The 26,990-nt window shown below is 40.8% G+C and overlaps 2 protein-coding genes across 3 annotated transcripts in view; one reads left to right on the top strand and one right to left on the bottom strand.

Annotated features, from left to right (window-relative positions):
- The window catches only part of ncoa7b (nuclear receptor coactivator 7b), a 139,192-nt gene extending 136,017 nt beyond the window's left edge, over positions 1 to 3,175 (bottom strand). The window contains exon 1 of the mRNA XM_061929739.1: positions 3,020 to 3,175. The gene's annotated coding sequence lies outside the window, so the exon portion shown is untranslated. The remainder of the gene's footprint in view (positions 1 to 3,019) is intronic.
- On the top strand, positions 307 to 26,890 carry fdft1 (farnesyl-diphosphate farnesyltransferase 1). 2 transcript variants are annotated; one of them, XM_061929749.1, is made up of 8 exons: positions 307 to 489; positions 3,334 to 3,431; positions 8,167 to 8,350; positions 13,844 to 13,972; positions 14,060 to 14,251; positions 20,303 to 20,479; positions 25,120 to 25,272; positions 25,341 to 26,890. In XM_061929749.1, the coding sequence occupies exons 1-8, from the start codon at positions 391 to 393 to the stop codon at positions 25,545 to 25,547; spliced, it is 1,239 nt and encodes a 412-aa protein (XP_061785733.1). In that variant the 5' UTR covers positions 307 to 390; the 3' UTR covers positions 25,548 to 26,890. The 2 variants fall into 2 exon arrangements, with proteins under 2 accessions (XP_061785733.1, XP_061785732.1); XM_061929748.2 differs by lacking the exon at positions 307 to 489 and having other exon boundaries at positions 2,378 to 3,431.
- The last annotated feature ends 100 nt before the right edge of the window (positions 26,891 to 26,990 follow it).

The following is a 26,990-nucleotide window of genomic DNA, read 5'->3' as shown; positions in this document are numbered from 1 at the left end:
AAAGACAATATACTTTTTCTACGCAAATTTTCTATTGGAGGATATTAATTAGGCTGTCTCGTGGACTGGCGGGGGAGAGTTTCTCATCAACTGACCAATCACATCATTGTGTGTATATACTGTACAAGCCTAAGGACCAACCAAGAGCCAATCAAAAGCCGAGCTCCGGTGACGTATTTAGAGGCGGGCTATCACACCAGTCGCTCTGCTATCCCATTGGCTACTACCCGCTGAGCCCATGCGCCGCCAGCCAATCAGAGGCGTGGGTCGATCTGGCCTTAGCAGAGAGAATATGAGTGAAATGAGAAGTGTTCGCTTCTCGTTTTGTGCACACTTTTATCAGTAGACCCCACGCACGCGTTCACGACTAGGGATCTAATTTTGAGCAACATGGACGTCCTCAAGTCTCTGGGCCACCCGGAAGAGATTTTCAACCTCTTCAAGTTTAAGATGGGAGGCTGTAGCGCGGTCATGCCTAAATTGGATTACGTGAGTACAGAACACAATTCGATCAAATGTTATCTAGAAAGCGAAAGCAAGATAATGATGTTAATCCCGTTACGCAATGTTACGTAACACACCGACAGAGACGCTGTGCGCACGTTTGGCCGCTAATCTTACCGTTCTGACGCCTATACGACCGGATAGGAACCACTCAAATGTCTACAACATATTGACAAATCATTAATTGTATTCAAATTAATTTAAATGTGTAAAATTGTATTGCAGCGCACTCACAAACTGCATCATTTAAGCGGACAAGGCAAGCTACCCGTTAGTAGCTACAGGTACCTGTTCTTGCACTTATTTGCCACTAGATGTCGTCATTTAAAAACTATACGGCCACAACATTAGGTACACTCATATGGAGATAAATGTATGTCCCTTATTTTACAACCATACAAAAACACAAAGACCAAAAACAAAAAAATTATCCATCCATCCATCCATTTCCTACCGCTTGTCCCTTAAGGGGCGGAAGGCAGGGTACAATTATCTGAAATAAAAATATCTGAGGTGGTACTTAGTGCAGAGGTTCTCAAACTTTTTTCACCATCTAAACTATCATCAACTGTTTATTTCTCCTAAAAATGCTGTAGACACGTTCCGGAGGTGTAGCGCTTCCTTTGCAAAGACAATAATCCTTCCACTGGTTCACATATGAAAACTTTGTTACGACTTGTACTCCCTCTATTCAGTCAAGTTTGAGTGAGAGCCAAGAATCTCACAAATTGTGGTTTAGCCTTTTTTCAATGGAAAAAGTCGCAAATCAGATCTTTGTTTTGTTTACTTTTTTTCACTGTGCAATTGCTAGAGCATATCCATGTGACGTTCTTGATACCTACAATGACCAGCCAGTATACACTACTACAAAGATTGTTAAACTCTGGTATGTGTACCACTAGTGGTATGCCAAATAATCACTTGATTAAAGTATAATGTTTTATTTTCCTATATCCAAACTGTGTGTATTGTTACGGTGGCCAAAAATAGTAAATATACTAGTTGTTTTTAAGGAATACTTAGGCATACTACGCTACTGTATTTTATTGTTGGTCATTATTGTGGTACTTGGAAAGCCAAGGTTTTTTTTCTGAGGTTTACTTGGTGAAACAATTTTGAGAACCTCCGCACTATCTAAACTATTATCAATTGTTTATTTCTCCAAAAAATGCTGTAGATTTGACTGATCTTTAGCTATGCATGGGCAAACTCTAATGCAGGCGTGTCAAACTCGTTTTCATTGAGGGCCACATGGCAGTTATGGTTGCCCTCAGAGGGCAGCTTTTAACAATGAATAATATACAGTATGAATATAGATGTGTATATATAAAACATGTGTATAATTGTCTTTTTTTTTTACATACGCTGTACAAAACCAAATCTTTATATTGTACTGTATAAAACTGGCAGCTCAGTCACCACAATTTTACCGTAATATTTTCAGGTTTTTTTCAGCATATAAAAATAAAAAAATACATGGAATTAAATTAAATGGCATGGAAAAACGGTACCACTGTTTTTTTACGTAAAATCATGCAAGTTTTTTATACTGTAAAATCTACAGTTGTTGAATTTTATAGTGTATTATTACTCTACATTGAACGTGGATTTTACTGTAAAAAATGGTTACTGTAAATTTTTTACATGAACAGTTTGTTGGATTACTTGCTTTGAAATCATAAGTCAAGATGATATTCAAGTATTTATCTTTATTTGAACAATAACATTGTTTTGAAATGTATGATGATATAATATTTAGTTTTATCATTAGAGATGATTAAAGCGTAATTATATGTAATTGTACACAGTAATTTTATTTGTGTAATACATTTATTAAGAAAAGATAAGGTACTTTATTTACACATATTATTTCCACGTTTTCGGGGGCCACACAAATTGATGTGGCGCGCCAGATTTGCCCCCCGGGCCTTGAGTTTGACACCTGTGCTCTGATGAGCCAGTTTAAATGATAAAAATCTTTAATCGTAGTGGTAACCCCAAAACATTTTTGCAACCGAAACTCCGTTTTTTATTTCTTTTTTTCAAATCCCATTTTTTTGTTATATAAATCCATTATTTTTGTTTGGTTGTATAAAAAAAGATATCTCCATACATTCACTGCACAAACATCATAATAATTTCTTATTTTTAATTGGCACTGTCCCTGAGAAGGTTGTAATTAATTTATTGCTTAATTATTTACAGTTATATTGGTTGGTTACATACTACTAGCGACATCTGTTTTGACACAGCAACGTAATGGAAGATAAAAACTGACACTAGATAATAAAATGAGCAGCGTGTGCCAACTTTAAAGAATGCAATAGCTTTGTGGGAAAAAAGTGAGTCAAACTGTACTAGTAGTAACTGAAAAGTGTGTATGGCTAACTATTAGCATGGAGCCATAAACAGCAACATAGCAGAAGTGTTGTGCCGGAAGGAGGGGCTCCACTACGGAAGCGTGCGCACGCACTTCGTGTGTTTTGTTGCCCCCCCGCCCAAGGTTGAAGCTCACCTCGCTCAGCTGCGCGTCCTCTACATGTGTGTCTGCGTTGTAGCGTCCAGTCCAAAGCCGAGCTGCTGCGGCGGCGTCGTCGTCGTCACCCGGCTCCTCGCATGGCCGCCGGAGCGTGCTGCAAGTGTCCAGTCTCTCTGTCCGTGTTCAAGCGCTCTCTCTCGGTGGCACCGCGGGGCCCAGCGACTCCTCGCTCACGTCTGGCGGTCTGGAGGCGCGGGGAGCGGGGCCTGCTGGAGGCGGCCCGGACCTCCAGCGCCCTCAGACCCGCGGGGTTCAGTCGTCACACGGTCTTCTTTTGTCTGTCGTGCCAGGAGTCCATGAGCGACAGCCTGAGAACGTGTTATGTCTACCTCAACCAAACCAGCAGGAGTTTTGCAGCTGTCATTCAGGCCTTGGATGGGGAGCTAAGGTGAGTACACAAACTGTTGTGACTTCCCAGCATGGCGGGTGTCCCCATGGTCTGCACGCCCGTTAAATATACACCTTGGGAAATACAGTATACTGTTTAACGGTGTAAGTCAGGGCAATTCAACTACACTGCCTCCTTAATTTAAGAGTGTTTTCAGATAACAGCTATCTCTTAGCTCCTAGGTGTCAAAGTCAAGGCCCTCGGGCCAATTACGGCCCACGAATGAATTATCTATAGCTGGGCGATAGAGATGCGCGGATAGGCAATTATTTCATCCGCAACCGCGTCAGAAAGTCGTCAACCATCCGCCATCCACCCGATGTAACGTTTGAGCAGAACTGCACCCGCCCACCATCCGCCCGTTGTTATATATCTAATATTAATAAAAAAATTTAAAAAAAGGGTGAAAACTACGCGAATTGCACCTTGTGCAGACAAGATTTTTCGATCGGACACGGAGGAATTAGCGATGTAAAAGACCACGTTGGGACAAAAAAACACAAGTCTAATGCCGTTGCTAGCGATACAAGTGGAAAACTTTCAACGTTTTTCGTCGCCCAAACAGATTCTTTGGATGTGATAAATGCCGAAGTTTTATTTACGGAGGCAATAATTGAGCATGGACTTCCAATCGCACTGGCTGATCACATGGGACAGTTAATAATGTAATGCAACCTTTAAAAATCATTACGCGGTGATCGCGATCCCAAAAATAAACTTTTCTTGCATGATAATGTCCAGAAAAATTCGCTTTATATTACTATAGAGTCCTTTTAACGAATGAGTTTGATGGTTTATCACAAACCTTAAATGAAAGAAGTCCTTTGTTCTCCTGCACCATGCATGCGCAATCCTGTCGGCTGTATTTCACAGCACGACATACTGTAAAAAGTGTTTATACTATTTATACTTTCAATTAACAAATTGAAGTCTTGTGAAAGGTTGACAGGATAACTGGCATTAACTGTCAAAATAATTTCAAACTATTGAAGTTAGCTTACAGAATAAACATGTCAATCAACCCATATGATTTTTGCTGTAATATTTTTGTTTTGAAAAGTCACTGTGACTGATAGAAAAGTGATGGTTTTAGCAACATTTTAACCTGTCTGAATGCTAATAGTCATTTTGCGTTGGGGGGCGAAGCCCTGAACCCTCCACCAGGACTTTGTCCTGGACCTACCGGGGCCTGCGGCCCTTGGACCCTGGCTACTAGGTTTTTCTGATTTAAAAGTTGGCAGGTATGGTGAGGTTATAAAGCTTTTGCCTGTTAAAGAAAGGAGACTGATCCAATGCACAGACATTCGCGTGCCACGCTGTCACGACCCAGACGCACACCAGTGCGCAATCATATGGGAGCCGCGCTGAGCGCACCTCCAAGCGCGTCTCGCTGCCGGCGACGGCCAGATATGGGCCCACGCTCCAGCGCCATCCATTTTCAGGGCTAGTTGATTCGGCAGATGGGTTGTTACACACTCCTTAGCGGGTTCCAACTTCCATGGCCACCGTCCTGCTCTCTATATCAACCAGGGTGAGCCCCACCCCTTTCATGAGCGCACTACGCGCGGAGTGACCCCTGTTACGCGCCCCCGGCAACAGGGGTGGCAAGCAGGTAAACTGCGCGGGCGGAGCGCGCGGACTGACCCATGTTACGAGCCCCCGGCCACGGGGGTGGCGGGCAGGTAAGCTGCTTACCTGCTGCGCGTGACGCCGGCCGCGGCGAAAGCGGACGAGGCGGGGTGTCGGTGCGGTGGGCGCGGTAGTGACCCTGGACGTGCGTCGGGCCCTTCTCGCGGATCGCCTCAGCTACGGCTCCCGGTGGGGCCCTCTCGGGGGAAGGGGCCTCGGTCCCGGACCCCGGCGAGGCGTCCCTTCTCCGCTCCGTAAAAGTGTCCATCTCTTTTCTTTTCTTTTTTCTTCTGTTGTGGCATATGCAGCAGGTGCCTGCTCGTTTTTCGTATGTGGGTAACAACATTTAACTATGTATATATATTTCCGAATTGGTTTAACTGCCACCCGCAAAAAAAAAAAAAAAAAAAAAAAATTAATCCGCCCGACCCGACCCGCGAGCGGATAAAATCTTAGTTTTTTTAATTTCATCCGCCCGATCCGCGGATAATCCGCGGACTCCGCGGTTGTGTCCGCAAACCGCGCATCTCTACTGGGCGATATGGACGAAAAAGTTACATATTTTTACTTAAACTTGATATTCGACACATATCTCGATATATTTTCCGGTGAAAGTATACATATAAATATTTTTGAGCGAGAGTCACTTAAATTGAAGTGAATGACAACTGTACTGTAAACCAGTGTTTTTCAACCACTGTGCCGTGAGATATTGTCTGGTGTCCCGTGGGAAATTATGCAACTTCACCTAATTGGTTCCAAAAATATTTTTTTGCAAACCAATAATTATAATCTGCAAATAGTGTGCCGTTGCTTATTGTCTGTGCTGTGTAAAACTCGGCGGGGTAACCACGTAATACTCCATGTCAGTAGGTAGCAGCAGGTAGTTAATTGCTTTGAAAAAGTCGGAATGTGTTGGGTGAGACGAGGATGGTTTGTTGTGATCCCAATATGCAGACCACAGCGGGAGGCAGCGTGCAGGTAAAAATGTATGTACTGCTTAAACCAAAAATGAACGAAAGGGAAAGGAAAAGGCAATGGCTTAAATAAACTACTTAAGTAGCACAGAATTACAAAACATAAATAAAACAGACAAATATTCTTTCTACGTGAAATAAATAACATAACTGTGCAAATAATACAAAATGTATCAAACTCAGATATAAAATACATTTGCAGGCATGCACTTTTTAATTCCCAGTGGACGATGTAATGGACTATCACACTATTTATTTCATCCATCCATCTGTTCATTTTCAAAATAATCTTACTCATCTCACCATATGAATTGTAACTTACTTCACCGAGAATTATTTATTTATTAATTTATTTTTATTGTGATTACTTATAAAGTATATTGTCAATAAATTGAGAACAGGAAGTGAACAAAAGTTTTAGCAACTGTTATGTAAAAGAAAAGGGGTAGGATTAAATAAGCTCTGCTTCTTCCTACTCCTTTTCGAACATGTTGAAAAGAGAAACTGGAAATTGTGATGTATCATGTTGTATGCATGCATGTTCCAAATAAACTCAAACTCAACTCAACACACGTACGGTTCTGTGGTCCTACTCAGCGTCAGGTAAGTGACTTGACTTAATTGTGCGGCTATGATCTTCCTCACTTCGCCATACATTTTTGGCAGCATTTCTCGTGCAAAATATGCCCGGCTTGGCAATTCGAGAACAGTTTTGATTTGGACTTGCTTGGTAAACAACTCAAATGAATGTTTTATCCAGATGCATACATTTGTCCAAATGTGGCCAAGTAGACGCATTGTGGGTTTCCTGGACGTCGTCTACATCGCTAAAAGAAAAATCTAAAGAAGAGTATCCCTCTGCCAACTTCCACTATTTTTTTTATATATCAATCGCCCGCTTCAATATTCCCTCTTTCTTTTCTCCGACTCTCTCGTCGTCATTTGGGATGTCTGTTGTGATTTCCCTTCCTGATTCGATGACCCGCCCTATCTTGCCTCTGATTGGCCTGTCCCTAATGTTTTGCCTTAATCTCAACCAATAGTGACTCATCGTAGTAAACAACCAACATAGGAAGGAGGAAGGGGAGGGGTTTAGTAGCCCGTGGAGGGGGGTGGGGGAGAACAATGGGAAATAATTCCACCTGAAAAGCTTCAAAAATTGGTCTCCTCAGTTCCCAAACGTTTACTGAGTGTTAAAAAGAAAGGCCATGTAACACAGTGGTAAAAATACCCCATGCCAACTTTTTTGCAATGTGTTGCTGCCAATAAATTCTAAGTAAATGATTATTTGCAAAAAAAAAATGTTTCTCCGTTTGAACGTTAAGTATCTTGTCTTTGCAGTCTATCCAATTGAATTTATGTTGAAAAGGATTTGCAAATCATTGTATTCTGTTTTTATTTACGATTTACACAACATGCCAACTTCACTGGTTTTGGGTTTTGTACTTGCTAGCAACAAGTTCGAGCAAGAAATTTGTTTTCCAACCATGGGAATGAGTAAAGTGTAAAGGACAGTGCTGAGAAGATCAAGCCAATGATAATTATTCAATTAAAGACAAATCATCAAAAACATGGCATGTCACTAACTTGAAGTGTTAAAAATCATGTTATATGCTATAATTGTGCTGTTTTAGGAGGGCAAGCACAGATTCGATTGTTTTCAATTCATTTCATTGGGAGACGTTGATTTGATGTACAAGTGTTTTGAGTTAAGCGCTCCGTCACAGAACCAATCAAGCTCATAAGTTGAGGTACTACTGTACTGTACATTGTTCTGGGAGACATCATTTCTGAGGGGTTGGACTACTCTTTACAAATCTGACATAACTTCACATTTTTATCCCATCAAATGGCTAATATAGTCAAACATAAAGTCATACATGAAAACATAAGCAATATGAAGTACTTCATTGACACATATCATTTCCAGGCCTTTGCGGGCCAGATAAAATGATGTCGCGAGCCTTGAGTTTGACACCTGTGCATTATATAGTGCGAGTGGGCCTCATGAAGTGGCCAGTCAGTGACGGACACAAAGGGGTCTTCAGCTGCGTGTCTAATTTAAGGCCAGTGCTCTTTCTGCCACTTTGTAAATCAACATTTCTGTGTCCGTCTTCCGTCTCATTCAGACACGCCGTTTGCATTTTCTACCTGGTGCTGCGGGCGCTGGACACCGTGGAGGACGACATGAGCATCCCCTTGGACAAGAAGGTCCCCATGCTGAATAATTTCCACACCTACCTGTACCAAGACGCTTGGAACTTTAGCGAGAGTCGGGAGAAAGACCGGCAGGTCCTGGAAGACTTCCCCACGGTCAGTAGGGGATACAGCTCTAACCCCTGATTTCCACAGGACGCGTCACGGCATAGTCGCCACAACGGTGGAGTCTTTCCGTTTATATTCAATTCAATGTGTCCGTTTCCACTTCCTGCTGTACGGCACCACCATGGTGTTGCCGTTCCGGATCCATGCGTTAAATATACGCAGAGCTTCTATTTTCGCCGTTTGCCTTAACATGGCGGATCAATTTAGGTAACATTTGCTTGTGTTGGACAGGAAGTCATTCTCAAACACAAAATCAATTCTAGAATAGAATAGAATAGAAAGTACTTTATTGATCCCTGGGGGAAATTCATCATTTTTACATTATCCGGTTTACTTTCAAAATAAAATAGTCCACGTTTTCAAGGTGGATACAGAGCTAGCCTAAAATGTTAGCATGTGTGCTAACGACGGCATGCTAAAAGTTAGCATGTCTCACATTTCAAGTAACACGGCTGTAAGGTGTATGGCTGCGCAAATAGAGAAAAAAGTGTAAAATTAGATGGAAAAAGTTAGCATGCTTAAGTTAGCTAGCTAGCATGCTAGCGTTAGCACACAAACAGTGTGTCAAATACCAAGTTATATGACTCTAGGTTAAACGGTTGCAAAATTAGCTCAAAAAGCTAGCACTTTAATGTTAGCAGGCGAGCGAGAATTTTACACTTTGAAATAGGGCTTAATTGCAACTCGATTTGAGATGGGGTTTTTTTCGACATAAAAATGCTTAAAACTGTGAAAATAACGAGTGAAGGAGGAGATGTTACTTTTAAACTGTCAATCAACATATTGTTGTCTCAAGGTGTCACACATTAGAACAATATGCAATAATTTAATAAAAAAAGATTTGACTTTATGCAGACAGACTCAGAGCTTTTGTCTACATCATGCTCTGAAATTGAAGAAATAACCAGTAAAAAATTATCCAGTCTTTATAATTTAATATAATTATAATATATAATAATAATAATGCAAGTAACCTTTGAGTAAATAGCTTTATCCTAAACAAATAAACCAAAACAATAAAATGGACTCATTTCTGTAAGCAAAAATTTAACCTAAATACATATTGAACATCTTTAAATTCATTTTATTTCAAGTTGGAAAAATGAGATTGGACGTTGTCTTTTTGTTTATTGCCATCAGGTGATCACATCAGCATTTTCGCTCGTTCAGTCGTGTAATGTATACATGATATAAGTATATATGTAATGTAGTAACATTCATAATAACATGTAATATATACATGATGTAAGTATATATGTAATGTAGTAACATTCATAATAACATGTCATATATATACATAATGTAAGTATATACAGTATATAATGTAGTAATATTCATGTAATATTTACATATTTTGGTCATTTTAAGCATACAGCTGTGTATTTCACAGACTCATCACAACGTTCACTTTTCTCTTCAACAACAACACTACTAATCATGGCAGACTTGATGAGAGACAATAAACATAATTTAAAAAACACTTACTGTACAATGACTGCTCTCACTGGGATAAAAACTGATGGGATGTTTATATCTTCCCCTTTACATCAACAATTCATCATAACATACATGATTGCTTATTATTTTTTATTGGATAGTAGTCTGTTTATTTCAATTCTTATTTTTTATCTTTATTACTTCTTGTGTAATTTATTTTTATCCCATATTTGTTTCCACTACCGCACCTTAAGTTGGAGTCCTTAATCTCATTATATGAAAATATAATGACAATAAAGTCAATTCTATTCTATAACCCTCACAAAGAGTTAAAACGAGCTTCTTGTCGTGTCTTTCTGGCCATCTCCTGGTCTAAGTTAGATGTCAAAGTTGACCAACTTGTGGGTTTATGTCCTCAACCTTGTACTATCCAGGTGAGAGGCATAATTTATCATCTAGAATTAACTTTCACCAACTCGGAGGCGATGCAGCAGCTCAATATGTCAATACAGCATCATAAGCTAGTTAGCTCTCTGTGGTCACAGTGCTGCTAAAAGTAGTTCCTGGCAAAAGTCACGAGGCTCTCTGTACTGTGATTGTGTTCGCGGCAGCACGCTCTCCGCCGAGACATAGGTTGTGAATGAGTGAGAAGAGGCTTCACTCTGTTCAGTTAATTCTACAGTTAAACGCGCTCAGGTGCTGAGAGCGATGCACAAAGTAAGACGTATTTCTTCCTGTTTGAAGCGTGAGACAAACAAATGTGAGGCTCAACAATTCTGATTGGTGAACGTGTGTCACTCAAATGCCGATCAACTGTGGAGAAAAAAACCCTCAGCCTCTTGCGGTTAATCCGCATTAATTAAGTCCTCGATGTCGATTCGATTTTATTCATCGTGCGGGCAGGGACGGACATGAAGTCAACTTGTCAAAGGTTGTCAAATATAATTTCACTTTTTTGACCCAAATACTGAATCTGGAGATCCAAAATGAAGCAGCTATGCGCGCATATAGGGTCCTGTGTCAAATGCCAGCTCATAGGGGGGCCGCGGAGGCAGGGGCTTGGTTCAAGGGAGTTGTGTGTGTGTGTCTACAACGCTCGCCAGATGTTACTGTTGTGTTGTTGCTTGCTACAAAAAAAGTAAAATACCATATTTTCTGGACCATATAGCACACCGGATTATAAGGCACACTGCCGATGAGCGGGTCTATTCAGGTCTATTTTTATACAAAAAGCGCACCGGATTATAGGGCGCATTAAAAGGGTCATATATACAGGTAAAAGCCAGTAAAATTAGAATATTTTGAAAAACTTGATTTATTTCAGTAATTGCATTCAAAAGGTGTAACTTGTACATTATATTTATTCATTGCACACAGACTGATGCATTCAAATGTTTATTTCATTTAATTTTGATGATTTGAAGTGGCAACAAATGAAAATCCAAAATTCCGTGTGTCACAAAATTTGAATATTACTTAAGGCTAATACAAAAAATGGATTTTTAGAAATGTTGGCCAACTGAAAAGTATGTCATCTGCTGGTGTCGGTCCACTCTGTTTCCTGAGATCCAGGGTCAACGCAGCCGTCTACCAGCAAGTTTTAGAGCACTTCATGCTTCCTGCTGCTGACCTGCTCTATGGAGATGGAGATTTCAAGTTCCAACAGGACTTGGCGCCTGCACACAGCGCAAAATCTACCCGTGCCTGGTTTTACGGACCATGGTATTTCTGTTCTAAATTGGCCCGCCAACTCCCCTGACCTTAGCCCCATAGACAATCTGTGGGGTATTGTGAAAAGGAAGATGCAGAATGCCAGACCCAAAAACGCAGAAGAGTTGAAGGCCACTATCAGAGCAACCTGGGCTCTCATAACACCTGAGCAGTGCCAGAAACTCATCGACTCCATGCCACGCCGCATTAACGCAGTAATTGAGGCAAAAGGAGCTCCAACCAAGTATTGAGTATTGTACATGCTCATATTTTTCATTTTCATACTTTTCAGTTGGCCAACATTTCTAAAAATCCCTTTTTTGTATTAGCCTTAAGTAATATTCTAATTTTGTGACACACGGAATTTTGGATTTTCATTTGTTGCCACTTCAAATCATCAAAATTAAATGAAATAAACATTTGAATGCATCAGTCTGTGTGCAATGAATAAATATAATGTACAAGTTACACCTTTTGAATGCAATTACTGAAATAAATCAAGTTTTTCAAAATATTCTAATTTACTGGCTTTTACCTGTATATATTTTTTTCTAATTTGAAAACACTTCTTTGTGGTCTACATAACATGTAATGGTGGTTCTTTGGTCAAAATGTTTAATAGATTATGTTTTACAGATCATCTTCAAGTCGCTTTCTGACAGTCGCTTCAGGATGCGCCATTTTGTGGGCTCACCTTTGGCAGCGTCTTTTCTCCGTCATCTTTGTTGTAGCGGTGTAGCGTGCAAAGACGGGGGTGGGAGAAGTGTCAAAAGATGGAGCTAACTGTTTTAATGACATTCAGACTTTACTTCAATCAATAACAGAGCAGCATCTCCTCATCCATGGCTCACTAGTGCAATAACAACGCCGGAAATGTGTCCCGTGAAAAACCGTCCGACCGGAACTCTCTAATAAGTAAAGTTCCTTGGGTGAATAATGTAAACTCACTACATCGGTATGTTTTAGCGCTTTCATGGCGAGTTTACTGACAGATATAAGTAAGAACTTTACACTACTTTATATTACAAATGGCAACAGCGAAGGATGAAGTTAAAAAGTTAAAGTACCAATGATTGTCACACACACACTAGGTGTGGCAAAATTATTCTCTGCATTTGACCCATCACCCTTGATCACCCCCTGGGAGGTGAGGGGAGCAGTGGGCAGCAGCGGTGGCCGCGCCCTGGAATCATTTGTGGTGATTTAACCCCCAATTCTAACCCTTGATGCTGAGTGCCAAGCAGGGAGGTAATGGGTCCCATTTTTATAGTCTTTGGTATGACTCGGCCGGGGTTGGAACTCACAACCTACCGATCTCAGGGCGGATACTCTAACCACTAGGCCACTGAGTAGGATGTCCCATAACAAGAAGATAGACAAAAAAAAAAAGCTTATCGACTACGGTGTTGCCACGGACTACAAAGGCGGACGCTTGCAATTTCTCAGGACTTATGCAGTTCCCAAATACAGATCAGCATGTACCAGAAGGTAAGAAAAGTTGATTTTGCATAATATTGCGAAACAAAACGCCAGATCATATGTCTTACTTTATACACACAACATAATAATACTCGTATGTTGAAGCACAGTACAATCCATCAAGCGGTGCGCCTTCATAGCTTACCAAAGTCGTACGAAAACATTTTGATAGATTATTGAGCGCCATGTGTAATGTTCTATATTTTCTATGGAACATATAACATTTTGGTGTTGTTTACTTGAGTCATATTGCAGTCTACACATATCTCTTATATGTGACTGCCATCATATTGCAGTCCACATGTATCTCTTATGTGTGACTGCCATCTACGGGTCACACTTATTACACCATTTACCAAATAAAATAGCTTTGAGGTCGGTAAGCACAACCAAAATGATTCTGTACATTAGGCGCACCGGTTATAAGGCGCACTGTCGAGTTTTGAGAAAATGAAAGGATTTTACGTGCGCTTTATTGTCCGAAAAATACGGTGGTTGTTCTGCAAGGGAAAAATCTCGTCTTTTTCTTGAGTCAAGTCCAAGCTGTCACAGCCTGTGGGTACTGATGGACGGCAAAGCTCGAGACATTCCACAATGTTTACTTCGGTGTTTACTTCATCACATGATTATGCGCAGATTCGCGAGATCTTGTAATAGTCAGCGCTATGTCACTGCACGGCGGAGCCGCAACAGAACGGCGGTGGGATTGCCGGATGGCATATGGCGGTGGCGTTTCGTGGCGCATCCTGTGGAAATCAGGGGTCAGCATGCAGGACATGTGTTGGTTGTTAAAAAAACAGTTCTTGTGAATTTGGTGATAAATGTGACAACAATCTGTGTGTTTTTGCCAAGCAGATATCACTGGAATTCCGAAATTTGGCTCAGGAATACAGGGAGGTAATCTCAGACATCTGTCACCAAATGGGAGCAGGAATGGCTGAATTCCTGGAGAAGAACGTGGACTCCATGAAGGAGTGGGATCAGGTTGGCTTTATATTTGTGCTTCTGTGACCAAACGTGCACATCTTCTACGTGAATACCCTCCTAGTGTGCCTGTGTGTGTCCTGTCAGTATTGCCACTATGTGGCAGGGCTCGTGGGCATCGGCCTCTCTCGCCTGTTCTCGGCGTCCCGGCTGGAGGACCCTGAGGTGGGCTGGGACACGGGTTTGGCCAACTCCATGGGGCTCTTCCTGCAGAAAACCAACATCATTCGAGATTATCTGGAGGACACGCAGCAGGGACGTGCCTTCTGGCCGCGAGAGGTGGGAACGTGCTCTTTTTTTGTGCACTTGTGTTTGTTTTGCATGTGGAGAACTTCTAGGAGCCGTTCCAGCATGTGGTAACTATCTCAAAATAAACATACATTTCTGCCTTTTTCCAACTCTAAAACTGATAGTATACATAGTCAGCTACTCCAAATGTGTATTGGCCCATCTCAGGGAACTGCATAACTAAATTTCAGAGCCAAAGGTGACTCATTTGAGTAACAGGGCTGACTGAAATCAACAGGAGTTTTTAGCATAATGTTAGAAAATGCATAAAATATAGCTAAATGGCATTCATGCTAATAACAAGTTGAGACTAAGCACATTGGTTCAACTAGTGCTGCAGCTATTGAATATTTTTAGTAATCAAGTAATCTATCGATTAGTTTGTTGTAATCAGTTAAACGGGGGTCTACAAAGTTTTGCCAAGGACCCCCAAACTGATGGAGAGACGGAGCAGGGACTCCCTATTCATATATCCTGTATAAAATTGTGTTTTAACTCAAACTGGTCCTAAAGGTACCTTTTTATTGTGTAATACTAAGCTATTCAAATAATATATTACTGTATAACGCCTCTAATAGCTTGCTGGCTACTAGCACGCTAATCGATAACTGACAACTGGCGAGCTAATTACTAGCTGACACTCAGGGCCTGATTTACTAAAGGTTTGCGTGTACTAAAATACTTGCAAACCTGATAGCACACGTAAAGCTGATCTACTAAACCTGTGCAAAGTGGAATGTGTCTCCTAAAGGGGAACTGCACTTCTTATGGAATTTTGCCCATCGTTCACAATCATTATGAAAGACATGACGACGGATGGATTTTTTATTAATGCATTCTAAATATTAAACAAATGTAAAGACATGCACCTGGGGATAGGTTGATTACCAACACTAAATTGGCCCTAGTGTGTGAATGTGAGTGTGAATGTTGTCTGTCTATCTGTGTTGGCCCTGCGATGAGGTGGTGACTTGTCCAGGGTTTACCCCGCCTTCCGCCCGAATGCAGCTGAGATAGGCTCCAGCACCCCCCGCGACCCCAAAAGAGACAAGCGGTAGGAAATGGATGGATGGATGGGGTAAAGCCAATGCTAGGTCCTCTATTCCGCCCATAAAAGCCAATAATTAAACATTCAAAAAGTAACAACAATACTCCATTTACATTTTTTGAATTGAATATTAACCAAGTATTATATTGTTATTATAAGTGCTAACGCAGACAAACTATTTGTAGCGGCGATGTGATCACAAGCTTATGTGCCTATGTGTACATCAAGTGGTCTGCTGCTTCCTGTAAGTTTATTGTATATCATAAATCAGAAGAAGTCTGAGTAGGTATTCCCACAAGTTGGTACACTTTGACGGCCATTTAGGACCCGAAACTGGTGAGGACGACACAAAAACACGCTTGTCTGTGCTAATTGCTAGCAGATAACTGGAGCGCTAATTGCTAGCTATCTTAAATGCTAACATGAATACAATAATATAATTATTTATTCATGATTTTATTTAAAACTTGCATGGTACATTGAGTATGGCGTCCATGCCACTGCCACTTCTAAACTACATCACATTGTGTTAATGTGTATTTAAAGACATTTAAATTTGTGGAAAAACTGCCTGGGGAATATAAAAACTGTACACCGTATTTTTCGGACTATAAGGCACTCTTAAAATCCTTTAATTTTCTCAAAAATTGACAGTGTGCCTTATACCCGGTGCACCTAATTTACGGAATAATTCTGGTTGTGCTTACCAACCATGAAGCAGTTTTATTTGGTACATGGTGTAATGATAAGTGTGACCAGTAGATGGTTGTCACACATAAGAGATACATGTAGACTGCAATATGATGCCAGTAAACGACACCAAAACTTTAAATGTCCCATTGAAAATAAAGAACATTACACACAGCACTCACAAATCTATCAAAATGTTTTAGTCTGACTTTCTAGCAGCACCGCTTGATGGATTATTAGCCCATTACAGTTATTGTAGTCATTGATACAAGTACTACTATGGTGTGTGTATAAGGACCGCAAAATGGCACCCATTAGCAGACATATTATCTTGCGTTTTGTTTCACAATATTATGCAAAACCAAATTTTCTTACCTTCTGGTACCTGCTGATGTGTATTTGAGATCTGCATAAGTCCTGAAAATTTGCGCAGGTCCGCCACTGTAGTCTTTATCAACTTGTAATAGTTTCACTCATGAAACCATTGATCGAAGCACCATAATATCAATCAATGCACTTTTTTTGTAATTGAATTAATCGATTTAATTGCTTAATAATTGCAATCCTAGATTTAATTAAAATGTATTTAAAAAATAAAAATAAAAAAAACTTTAAAAACAAATGTTGGTAATTTAGGTGTGCTTCAATTTTTATCCTTTGGCTTTCCCATGGCCTGCAGTGGATGTGAATGATGCAACTTTCTGTGGACTATAAATGTTTCAGAGCGGTTAAACCAGGGGTCGGCAACCCAAAATGTTGAAAGAGCCATATTTGACTAAAAATACCAAAAAAAATCTGTCTGGAGCTGCAAAATATTAAAAGCCATCCATCCATCCATCCATCCATCTTCTTCCGCTTATCCGAGGTCGGGTCGCGGGGGCAGCAGCCTAAGCAGGGAAGCCCAGACTTCCCTCTCCCCAGCCACTTCGTCCAGCCCCTCCTGGGGGATCCCGAGGCGTTCCCAGGCTAGCCGGGAGACAGTCTTCCCAACGTGTCCTGGGTCTTCCCCGTGGCCTCCTACCGGTCGGACGTGCCCTAAACACCTCCCGAGGGAGGCGATCGGGTGGCATCCTGACCAGATGCCCGAACCACCTCATCTGGCTCCTCTCGATGTGGAGGAGCAGCGGCTTTACTTTGAGCTCCCCCCGGATGACAGAGCTTCTCACCCTATGTCTAAGGGAGAGCCCTGCCACCGGCGGAGGAAACTAATTTCGGCCGCTTGTACCCATGATCTTGTCCTTTCGGTCATAACCCAAAGCTCATGACCATAGGTGAGGATGGGAACGTAGATCGACCGGTAAATTGAGAGCTTTGCCTTCCGGCTCAGCTCCTTCTTCACCACAACGGATCGATACAGCGTCCGCATTACTGAAGATGCCGCACCGATCCGCCTGTCGATCTCACGATCCACTCTTCCCTCACTCGTGAACAAGACTCCGAGGTACTTGAACTCCTCCACTTGAGGCAGGGTCTCCTCCCCAGCCCGAAGATGGCATTCCACCCTTTTCCGGGCGAGAACCATGGACTCGGACTTGGAGGTGCTGATTCTCATCCCAGTCGCTTCACACTCGGCTGCGAACCGATCCAGCGAGAGCTGAAGATCCTGACCAGATGAAGCCATCAGGACCACATCATCTGCAAAAAGCAGAGACCTAATCCTGCAGCCACCAAACCGGATCCTCTCAACGCCTTGACTGCGCCTAGAAATTCTGTCCATAAAAGTTATGAACAGAATTGGTGACAAAGGGCAGCCTTGGCGGAGTCCAACCCTCACTGGAAACGTGTCCGACTTACTGCCGGCAATGCGGACCAAGCTCTGACACTGATCATACAGGGAGCGGACCGCCAAAATCAGACAGTCTGATACCCCATACTCTCTGAGCACTCCCCACAGGACTTCCCGAGGGACACGGTCGAATGCCTTCTCCAAGTCCACAAAGCACATGTAGACTGGTTGGGTAAACTCCCATGCACCCTCAAGGACCCTGCCGAGAGTATAGAGCTGGTCCACAGTTCCACAACCAGGACGAAAACCACACTGTTAATCCTGAATCCGAGGTTCGACTATCCGGCGTAGCCTCCTCTCCAGTACACCTGAATAGACCTTACCAGGAAGGCTGAGGAGTGTGATCCCACGATAGTTAGAACACACCCTCCGGTTCCCCTTCTTAAAGAGAGGAACCACCACCCCGGTCTGCCAATCCAGAGGTACCGCCCTCGATGTCCACGCGATGCTGCAGAGTCTTGTCAACCAAGACAGCCCCACAGCATCCAGAGCCTTAAGGAACTCCGGGCGGATCTCATCCACCCCCGGGGCCTTGCCACCGAGGAGCTTTTTAACTACCTCAGCAACCTCAGCCCCAGAAATAGAAGAGCCCACCACAGATTCCCCAGGCACTGCTTCCTCATAGGAAGACGTGTTGGTGGGATTGAGGAGGTCTTCGAAGTATTCCCTCCACCGATCCACAACATCCGCAGTCGAGGTCAGCAGAACACCATCCTCACCATGCACGGTGTTGATAGTGCACTGCTTCCCCTTCCTGAGGCGGCGGATGGTGGTCCAGAATCGCTTCGAAGCCGTCCGGAAGTCGTTTTCCATGGCCTCGCCGAACTCCTCCCATGTCCGAGTTTTTGCCTCCGCAACCGCTGAAGCCGCACACCGCTTGGCCTGTCGGTACCTGTCCGCTGCCTCAGGAGTCCTATCTATGAGCCAAAAGAACCCGATAGGACTCCTTCTTCAGCTTGACGGCATCCCTCACCGCCGGTGTCCACCAACGGGTTCTAGGATTACCGCCACGACAGGCACCAACTACCTTGCGGCCACAGCTCCAATCAGCTACCTCAACAATAGAGGCGCGGAACATGGTCCACTCGGACTCAATGTCCAGCATTAAAAGCCTTACATAAGTTTTATAATGAAGGCAACGCATGATGTAAGTCTCTATATTAGCTATATTAGCCTACTTTCAAAGGCTGACTGAAATCTTCGTTAACAGAAATGTTGTATTCAAAATTTTACTCTGCACATTTTTGCAACATTGGAAATCATTAGTAAAATGGAGGCTTCTCAGAGGATGAGATAACTTGTAGAAATAACTGGCTCAGAATGGCCAAAAGTATATACAGTCGTGGTCAAAAGTTTACATACACTTGTGAAGGACATAATGTCATGGCTGTCTTGAGTTTCCAATCATTTCTCTTCTCTTCTTTTTTTGTGATAGAGTGATTGGAGCACATACTTGTTGGTTCTTTTATGAATTTATTATGGGTCTACTGAAAATGTGACCAAAGCTGCTGGGTCAAAAGTATACATACAGCAATGTTAATATTTGGTTACATGTCCCTTGGCAAGTTTCACTGCAATAAGGCATTTTTGGTAGCCATCCACAAGCTTCTGGCAAGCTTCTGGTTGAATTTTTGACCACTCCTCTTGACAAAATTGGTGCAGTTCAGCTAAATTTGTTGGTTTTCTGACATGGACTTGTTTCTTCAGCATTGTCCACACGTTTAGTCAGGACTTTGGGAAGGCCATTCTAAAACCTTAATTCTAGCCTGATTTAGTCACTTTCCTCCAGAAGGTCTTATCTCTGTAATGTATGTAATGTCAGATGAAACAAAAATTGTGTTGTTTGGGCACAATACCCAGCAACATGTTTGGTAGAGGACATAAGTAAAGGAATTTAAATGAGCTCAAATATACAAACGAGGCATAATGATGCAATATGTACATACAGCTAGCCTAAATAGCATGTTAGCATCGATTAGCTTGCTGTCATAGATTGACCAAATATGCCTGATAAGCACTCCAGCAAATCAATAAAATCAACAAAGTTCACCTGTGTGCATTCACACACAGCATAAAATGTTTGGTGGACAAAATGAGACAAAGAAGGAGTGACATAAAACACGTCCTTCCGTGGCAGTATCGAAGAAAGTTGTACATGTAAACAAACTACGATGAGTTCAAGATTCGCTGAAATGAGTAGGACAAAACGGTGCTTTACTCTCATCAGTGAAGTGTGTTTAACATAAACATAAATGTTTGTGTCATGTTTTTTCTCCTACAGAAAATATATTAAAACAAAAAATATATTTATTTTTCATATTTTACCATTTTCACACATCTCTGAAAGAGGTCCAGGGAGCCACTAGGGCTCTAGAGCCGCGGGTTGCTGACCCCCGGGTTAAAACAAGGACATGAGTTAAGTCTGATTTAAGGCTCATGTATCTCCACGAATGTTCACTTCCAATGAAACATTAACATTACATAACTCATGCAAAACTGTGCATGGTTGTCATTTAAGGCGTGGAACCAGTTTGCAGACCGCCTGGAGGACTTGGCCCAGCCCGATAAGCTGGAATCAGCCCTGTCGTGTCTCAACCTGCTCGTCACTGATGCTCTGCACCACGTGCCAGATGTCATCGCTTACCTGTCTCGCCTACGTAACCAGAGCGTCTTCAATTTCTGTGCAATTCCTCAGGTAAGACAAAAAGCAGTTAAGTCTTGTCTGATGCGGTTTCCTGCTTACTAACTTTCAACCATCAGTGTTATTCTCACTATTGTTTAAATAGACCAATTTACCTACTAATAATCAGGAAAATTCAGGTATTGTAAAAAAATTTAATTATACAGCCTACTCCAGACCTGGGCAAATTCAGCTTTTCAATCTGGCCCGCCGGACATTCCCAAGTAATTTTTTTAGATCTTTAAGATGGAAAGTGTAGTTGCCATTATGATGTGCAGTGATGTTTTCAAATGACCGTACGTTTTGAACTATACAAAGTATTTCAATGGTTGGAATCTGCACTTTTGCATGATATACTAGTTACTATGGTAATCTAATTAGTTACTATGGTAATTTAAGTCACAGCAGCTCAGACGAGGCACCAAGCAGTGTGGGTGGAGAGCGTTTCCACAGAGTGTTTCCAGAGCGGCCAGCCTGAAATGCGGGTGTCAGGGTCAGACGCGGAAGGAGATTTTTACAACAAAGTTCTAAAGCTTAGTGATGTATCAGATTGTAGGTGTTTTTTTTTTTTTACCCTTCGTGTTCATATTTCACTGTGTTTGTTGCATTTTTGTTGCGTTTCGCTTGATTGTAAAATATGTCGAAAGAGAGGGTGTGTGACGTTCATACGTTGTCAATATTCAGTGTTTTATCGTTCATAGTTAATATTGTAAATCCCACATTCTTTATTTTCATGTACATTCTGGGTGTCTCATTCAGTAAAACATTTAAAATTCCCTTCCGTTTTTTAAGGCGGTCTGTCAAAACGTTTTTAGCATTCAATCAGACATTATTGTGAGGTTTTGTATTAGTGTTCCTAAAAATCAGATATACTGGCCCCCAGACACTTTTTTCTCTCAATTTGGGCCCTGGAGTCAAAATAATAGCCCAGGCCTGGCCTACTCCCTGAATGTTTGCAAGAGCTCAGTTGTCTCCCTCTGGTGGCTAGATGGAAATATTACAATTTTTAATGTCAGTTATATATAGTCTTGCAAGATCCCAGAAATGTTTAAATCCAGAGCCTTCAATGGCAGTTAATGAGCACAAATGGGAATTAGCTAGAGTAGAACTGGACATGCATGTTGAAAAAACTAAACATCTTGCATGAATATTCTATTGGCTAATAAATTGAAGTTTATTCAATTCATTCAACCTGTTGGCAGAGCACACATGTCAGTATGTGGAATTTAAGTATGGAATGTTTTAAGCAAAGAAGTCAAACAATGTACTAATATGATCCAGTTTAAGAAACTGTTTTAAGTCAGTGTTTACAAAGTACAGAGAAGAAGAATTCTGATAAACATTTTGAACCTTATTGAAAAGGAGACAATCTTAGTCATGTTATTATGTGAATCACTTCTTAACTATTTATTTATACTGTATCGGGTACTGTTGTATTTATTCATTGATTTAAATTGTGTTACATATTGAGAACAGAAGGTGAATAATTGTGTTCGTAATTGTTATGAAGTTTTAAAAAGGTTCTTCAAACTGAAAATGATTTATCATTGTAACTGTATTCATGTTCGAAACAAACTTAAACAACAACTTTTTTAATGGAAAATGTCGAATATTTCTTGCCCTTTGCATTTCTACCTAATCTCTAGACCAGGGGTGCTCATTACGTTGATCGCGAGCTACCGGTCGATCGCAGAGGGTGGATCAGTCGACCGCCAGCCAGGCATTGCAAAAATAGACCTAAAAATTAGCGATCATAAATCTTCGCTATGACGTCACTTTCGTCACTTGATTGACATTTTTAGGCACCCGAGGATCTTGTGAAATGTTGCTGGCTGCTGCCAGCTCGGTGTGAAGGAAAAAAAGACCATCAGGAAGGCGAGAAACACTTTTTATTTCAACCATACCTCCTGTCAAAAGCCTAAAAACTGACCGCACAGTTCCTGTCTTCACAATAAAAGTGCTGCTCCATCCTGCCTGCGCTAACAAAATAAGAGTCTCCGAAAGCTAGCTCAAACAAGCTAGCGAGCCACGGAGTTCGCCGTCAATGTATTTCTTGTAAAGTGTATGAAAACGAATATGGAAGCTTGACAAATAAGATGCCACAAACCAACCACTTCAACGTGGTATTGGACAGAAATGACTTTTTTTTCTCCTCCACAATGTAAAATCGAAAATGTGGAAGTTGTCAGCATTATTGTGAATCCTGTCTGGTTCCAATCAATGCAAGTCATCAGAATCAAGTAATACAACAACTTATATTGTTGTCTTCATGAAAGAAAGAAATCTATATGTTAAACATACATGTATGTACGGTATACCTCACAATACAAAGGTCCTGGGTTCGATCCTGCGCTCGGGATCTTTCTGTGTGGAGTTTGCATGTTCTCCCCGTGACTGCGTGGGTTCCCTCCGGGTACTCCGGCTTCCTCCCACCTCCAAAGACATGCACCTGGGGATAGGTTGATTGGCAACACTAAATTGGCCCGAGTGTCTGAATGTGAGTGTGAATGTTGTCTGTCTATCTGTGTTGGCCCTGTGATGAGGTGGCGACTTGTCCAGGGTGTACCCCGCCTTCCGCCCGATTGTAGCTGAGATAGGCTACAGAACCCCCCACAACCTCAAAGGGAATAAGCGGTAGAAAATGGATGGATGGATGGGTATACCGGTATTAGTATAGCACCGTGATACTAATGAATCATATTCGGTACTATACCGCCTCTGAAAAGTACCGGTCCGCCGCCCCCGCCGTTGTCACATCGTGTCATTGCTGGTTTACGAGCAGAGGAGCATGTTCGGCAGCGCACAATCACAGAGTACTTACAAGTAGACAATGTGTGTAGACAGAAAAGGGAGAATGAACGCCTTTTGGCTTAAAAACTAACGATAAAAGGTGAAGTTATAACACTGAAACGCCCTCAGGAAGAGGTGCTTTAAGACATGGCTAGCTCGTTAGCTGCTAAAGTCGAGCCACAGTCGGCAGTGTTTTAGCTACTTCTAAATCACTAATCCTCGCCTCCATGGCGACAAATAAAGTACGTTTCTTACAAGTATCATCCCTGCAGGACAAGAAATAGCTAAACATGCTTCACTACATACCGTGGTTTACCGGCGTCACAATGTAAACAAACGCCATTGGTGGATCTACACCTGACATCCACTGTAATGATACCAAGTACAATAGCATATTTAGTCGATACTACTATGATTACGTTGATATTTTTTGGCATCACAACATCTTCTTTCTTTTTTTTTTTTTCATTTATATTATGTTTATAAAGTCAGGAAATATGTCCCTGGACACACGAGGACTTTGAATATGACCAATGTATGATCCTGTAACGACTTGGTATCGGATTGATACCCAAATGTGTGGTATCATCCAAAACTAATGTAAAGCATCCAAACAACAGAAGAATAAGTGATTATTACATTTTAACAGAAATGTAGATAGAACATGTTAAAAGAGAAAGTAAGCACATATTAACAGTAAATGAACAAGTAGATTAATAATTCATTTTCTACCATTTGTCCTTAAAAATGTTGACAAAATAATAGAATGGAAAATGACACAATATGTTAGAGCATACGTCAGCAGACTAATTAGGAGTCTGTTTTTGCTTACTTACTAATAAAAGACAAGTTGTCTTGTATGTTCACTATTTTATTTAAGGAAAAACTTGCAATAGGAAACATATGTTTAATGTACCTTAAGATTTTTTGTTAAAATGAAGCCAATAATGCATTTTTTTCTGGTCCCCTTTTATTTAGAAAAGTATCAAAGTACCAAATAATTGTGGTACCTGTACCAAAATATTGGTATCGGGACAACACTATATATATATATATATATATATATATATATATATATATATGTATATATGTATATATGTATATATATGTATATATATATGTATATATATATATATATATATATATATATATATGTATGTATATATGTATATATATATGTATATATATATATATATATATATATATGTATGTATATATATATATATATGTATGTATGTATATATATGTATATATATATATATATATGTATATATATGTATATATATATATATATATGTATATATATTATATATATATGTGTGTGTGTATATATATATATATGTATGTATGTATGTATATATATGTGTATATATATATATGTGTGTATATGTATGTATATATATATATGTATATATACAGTATATATATATATATATAAATACAGAGAGAGATAGTTTGTTTTTGTGTAAATTATATATATATATGTATATGTATATATATATATATATGTCTATATATATATATATATATGTGTGTATATATATGGATATGTATATATACAGTATATATATATATATATATAAATACAGAGAGAGAGAGAGATAGTTTGTTTTTGTGTAAATTATATATATATATATATATATATATATATATATATATATATATATATATATATATATATATATATATATATATATATATATAAAAGGTAGATCATCTCGACTTAGTCATTTAAAAAGTAGCTCGCCTGTTGAAAAAGTGGGCACCCCTGCTCTAGATAATTAAAAATGACACACACATTGCAAAATTAATTAACTGTGTAACACACACTCATTTCTGCCATGTGTAATTCCTCTGCTGACCAGGTGATGGCGATAGCTACATTGTCAACGTGCTACAACAACCCCATGGTGTTCCAGGGAGTGGTCAAAATCCGAAAGGGCCAGGCTGTGACGCTCATGATGGAGGCGACCACCATGCAGGCGGTGCAGAACATCATCAGCCAGTACAGCCAAGAGGTGGCCGTGGTTTTTTCTTGGTCGTATTTATTGGACTTAGAAACTAACTTGCTTGCTTTTCCTTCCAGATTCTGCACAAGGTCTCGCTCACCGACCCGTCACGGGACAAGATCCTGCGCATCCTGGCTCTCATCAGAGAGAAGTCGCAGTCCAGCCTTCCCATTAGGAGCCCCCACCTGTCGCCCATGTACTTGTCGGCCGCCATGCTGCTGGCCGCCGTCAGTTGGCAGTACCTCAGTGCCACGGTGTCACAGGCCGACATGCAAGGACAGTAAATGCCCCCCACACTGACTTATGATGGCCCCTTCTTCACTGCAGTGGGGGTCCACGTCCCCCATGAACAGAGAAACAGCTATTCTTTGTGGACAACAGCAAGTAGTAGCAGGATAGCTGTGCAGGCCTGCATTTGAATGCATCGCCTACATAGTTCAAGTTAAAGTACCAGAGTTTTGTGTGCTTAAAATCACCAGCATAGAATGGACTCTTGATGTTTGTGTCCCTTTCTCTTTGAATATTGATGTGATTTATGGGAAAATGTCTGTTCAAATTATGTCATAAGCTAAGAGGATATATCCCCTCTGTCTCTTTCAACTCCTTGTAGAACTGTAGAGCACTTCCCACGGGGCTTTATTTTGAAAGGGAGGAAAATCACTGCAAATGTACGTGTTCTGCATATTAATGCAAGCTGCTAGAGAAAGTGTCCTTAATGAGTAAATAGAGCTTTGGTGAGTTGAAGAAAAGAACAGGCAAGCACAGAAACACAGAACCAAAGGTAAAGTTGTACAAACATTGCTATGTAATGTGAACATTAGATTTATTTGTACATTTTGAGCAAATAAAACGGCGAGAGGATATAAACATGATGGTTTAAAGCAGGGGTGGTAAAAACTTTTTCCACTGAGGGCCGCAATCTGAAAAGTCAAATCCGGCCGGTTTCATTTCGATTCATTTGCAAAATCAATACAATATACAGATGTTTTTCAATCTTTAGGGCTCCCCTCAAGTTCGGTGCTGGGACCCTTAAGGGTCTCAGTCATAAAAATGTTAAAGAATAAGTCATATATTGTAATTTTTTTATGTAAGGCTTGAATCTCTGGATCAACTTAAGGTCTATCTGTCGATATAAAGTTGTGTGGGTGTGGGTGTGTGTTTTCTTGTATTTCTACCCTTCTTGAGACATCAACAAGGAAAAGTAGCTTCCATATGAGGACCGGTGAACAAGTTAGGACATAAATCATGCCCCCAAACCATTGCATCTAATAGAGAATGTTGGGTTTTAAAAGCTGCGATGAGGTGGCGACTTGTCCAAGGTGTACACCGCCTTCCGCCCGATTGTAGCTGAGATAGGCTCCAGCGACCCCGAAGGGAATAAGCAGTAGAAAATGGATGGATGAATGGGTTTTAAAAGTGCGCTGGTTAACATATGAAATAATAAGTGTGTGTAAACATTTGAAGTGCTCCCCTTCTGGCCAACATATGTAATAACAAGTGTGTGTAATAAATTTAAATGTGCCCCCTTTGGCCAAAATTAATAAAATAAATATGTATATAGAGATAAACTGTAATTACTTATTAACCAATTACAAACAAAAAATAAAAAAAGATTATTAAAAGCTTACCTTTTTTATATTTACATAGTATGTATATATTATTAATGTTGTAAATGCAAATCTTTATATATCTAGAAAGGGTGGTCCTAAAGAGGTAGGCATTTTTCA

This window comes from Nerophis lumbriciformis, linkage group LG34 (assembly GCF_033978685.3).
Source record: "Nerophis lumbriciformis linkage group LG34, RoL_Nlum_v2.1, whole genome shotgun sequence".
Lineage (NCBI taxonomy): Eukaryota > Metazoa > Chordata > Actinopteri > Syngnathiformes > Syngnathidae > Nerophis > Nerophis lumbriciformis.
The sequence above is the reverse complement of the archived record's forward strand: the minus strand, read 5'-3'. Positions and strand labels throughout refer to the sequence as shown.

Bases quoted from the DNA above. Each gene is read 5' to 3' on its own strand.
- fdft1 (XM_061929748.2), top strand. From the start codon at position 3,121: ATGGCCGCCGGAGCGTGCTGCAAGTGTCCAGTCTCTCTGTCCGTGTTC. The intron at 8,351-13,843 runs GTCAGTAGGGGA...TTTGCCAAGCAG, and splicing joins TCCTGGAAGACTTCCCCACG to ATATCACTGGAATTCCGAAA. The intron at 13,973-14,059 runs GTTGGCTTTATA...GTGTCCTGTCAG, and splicing joins CCATGAAGGAGTGGGATCAG to TATTGCCACTATGTGGCAGG.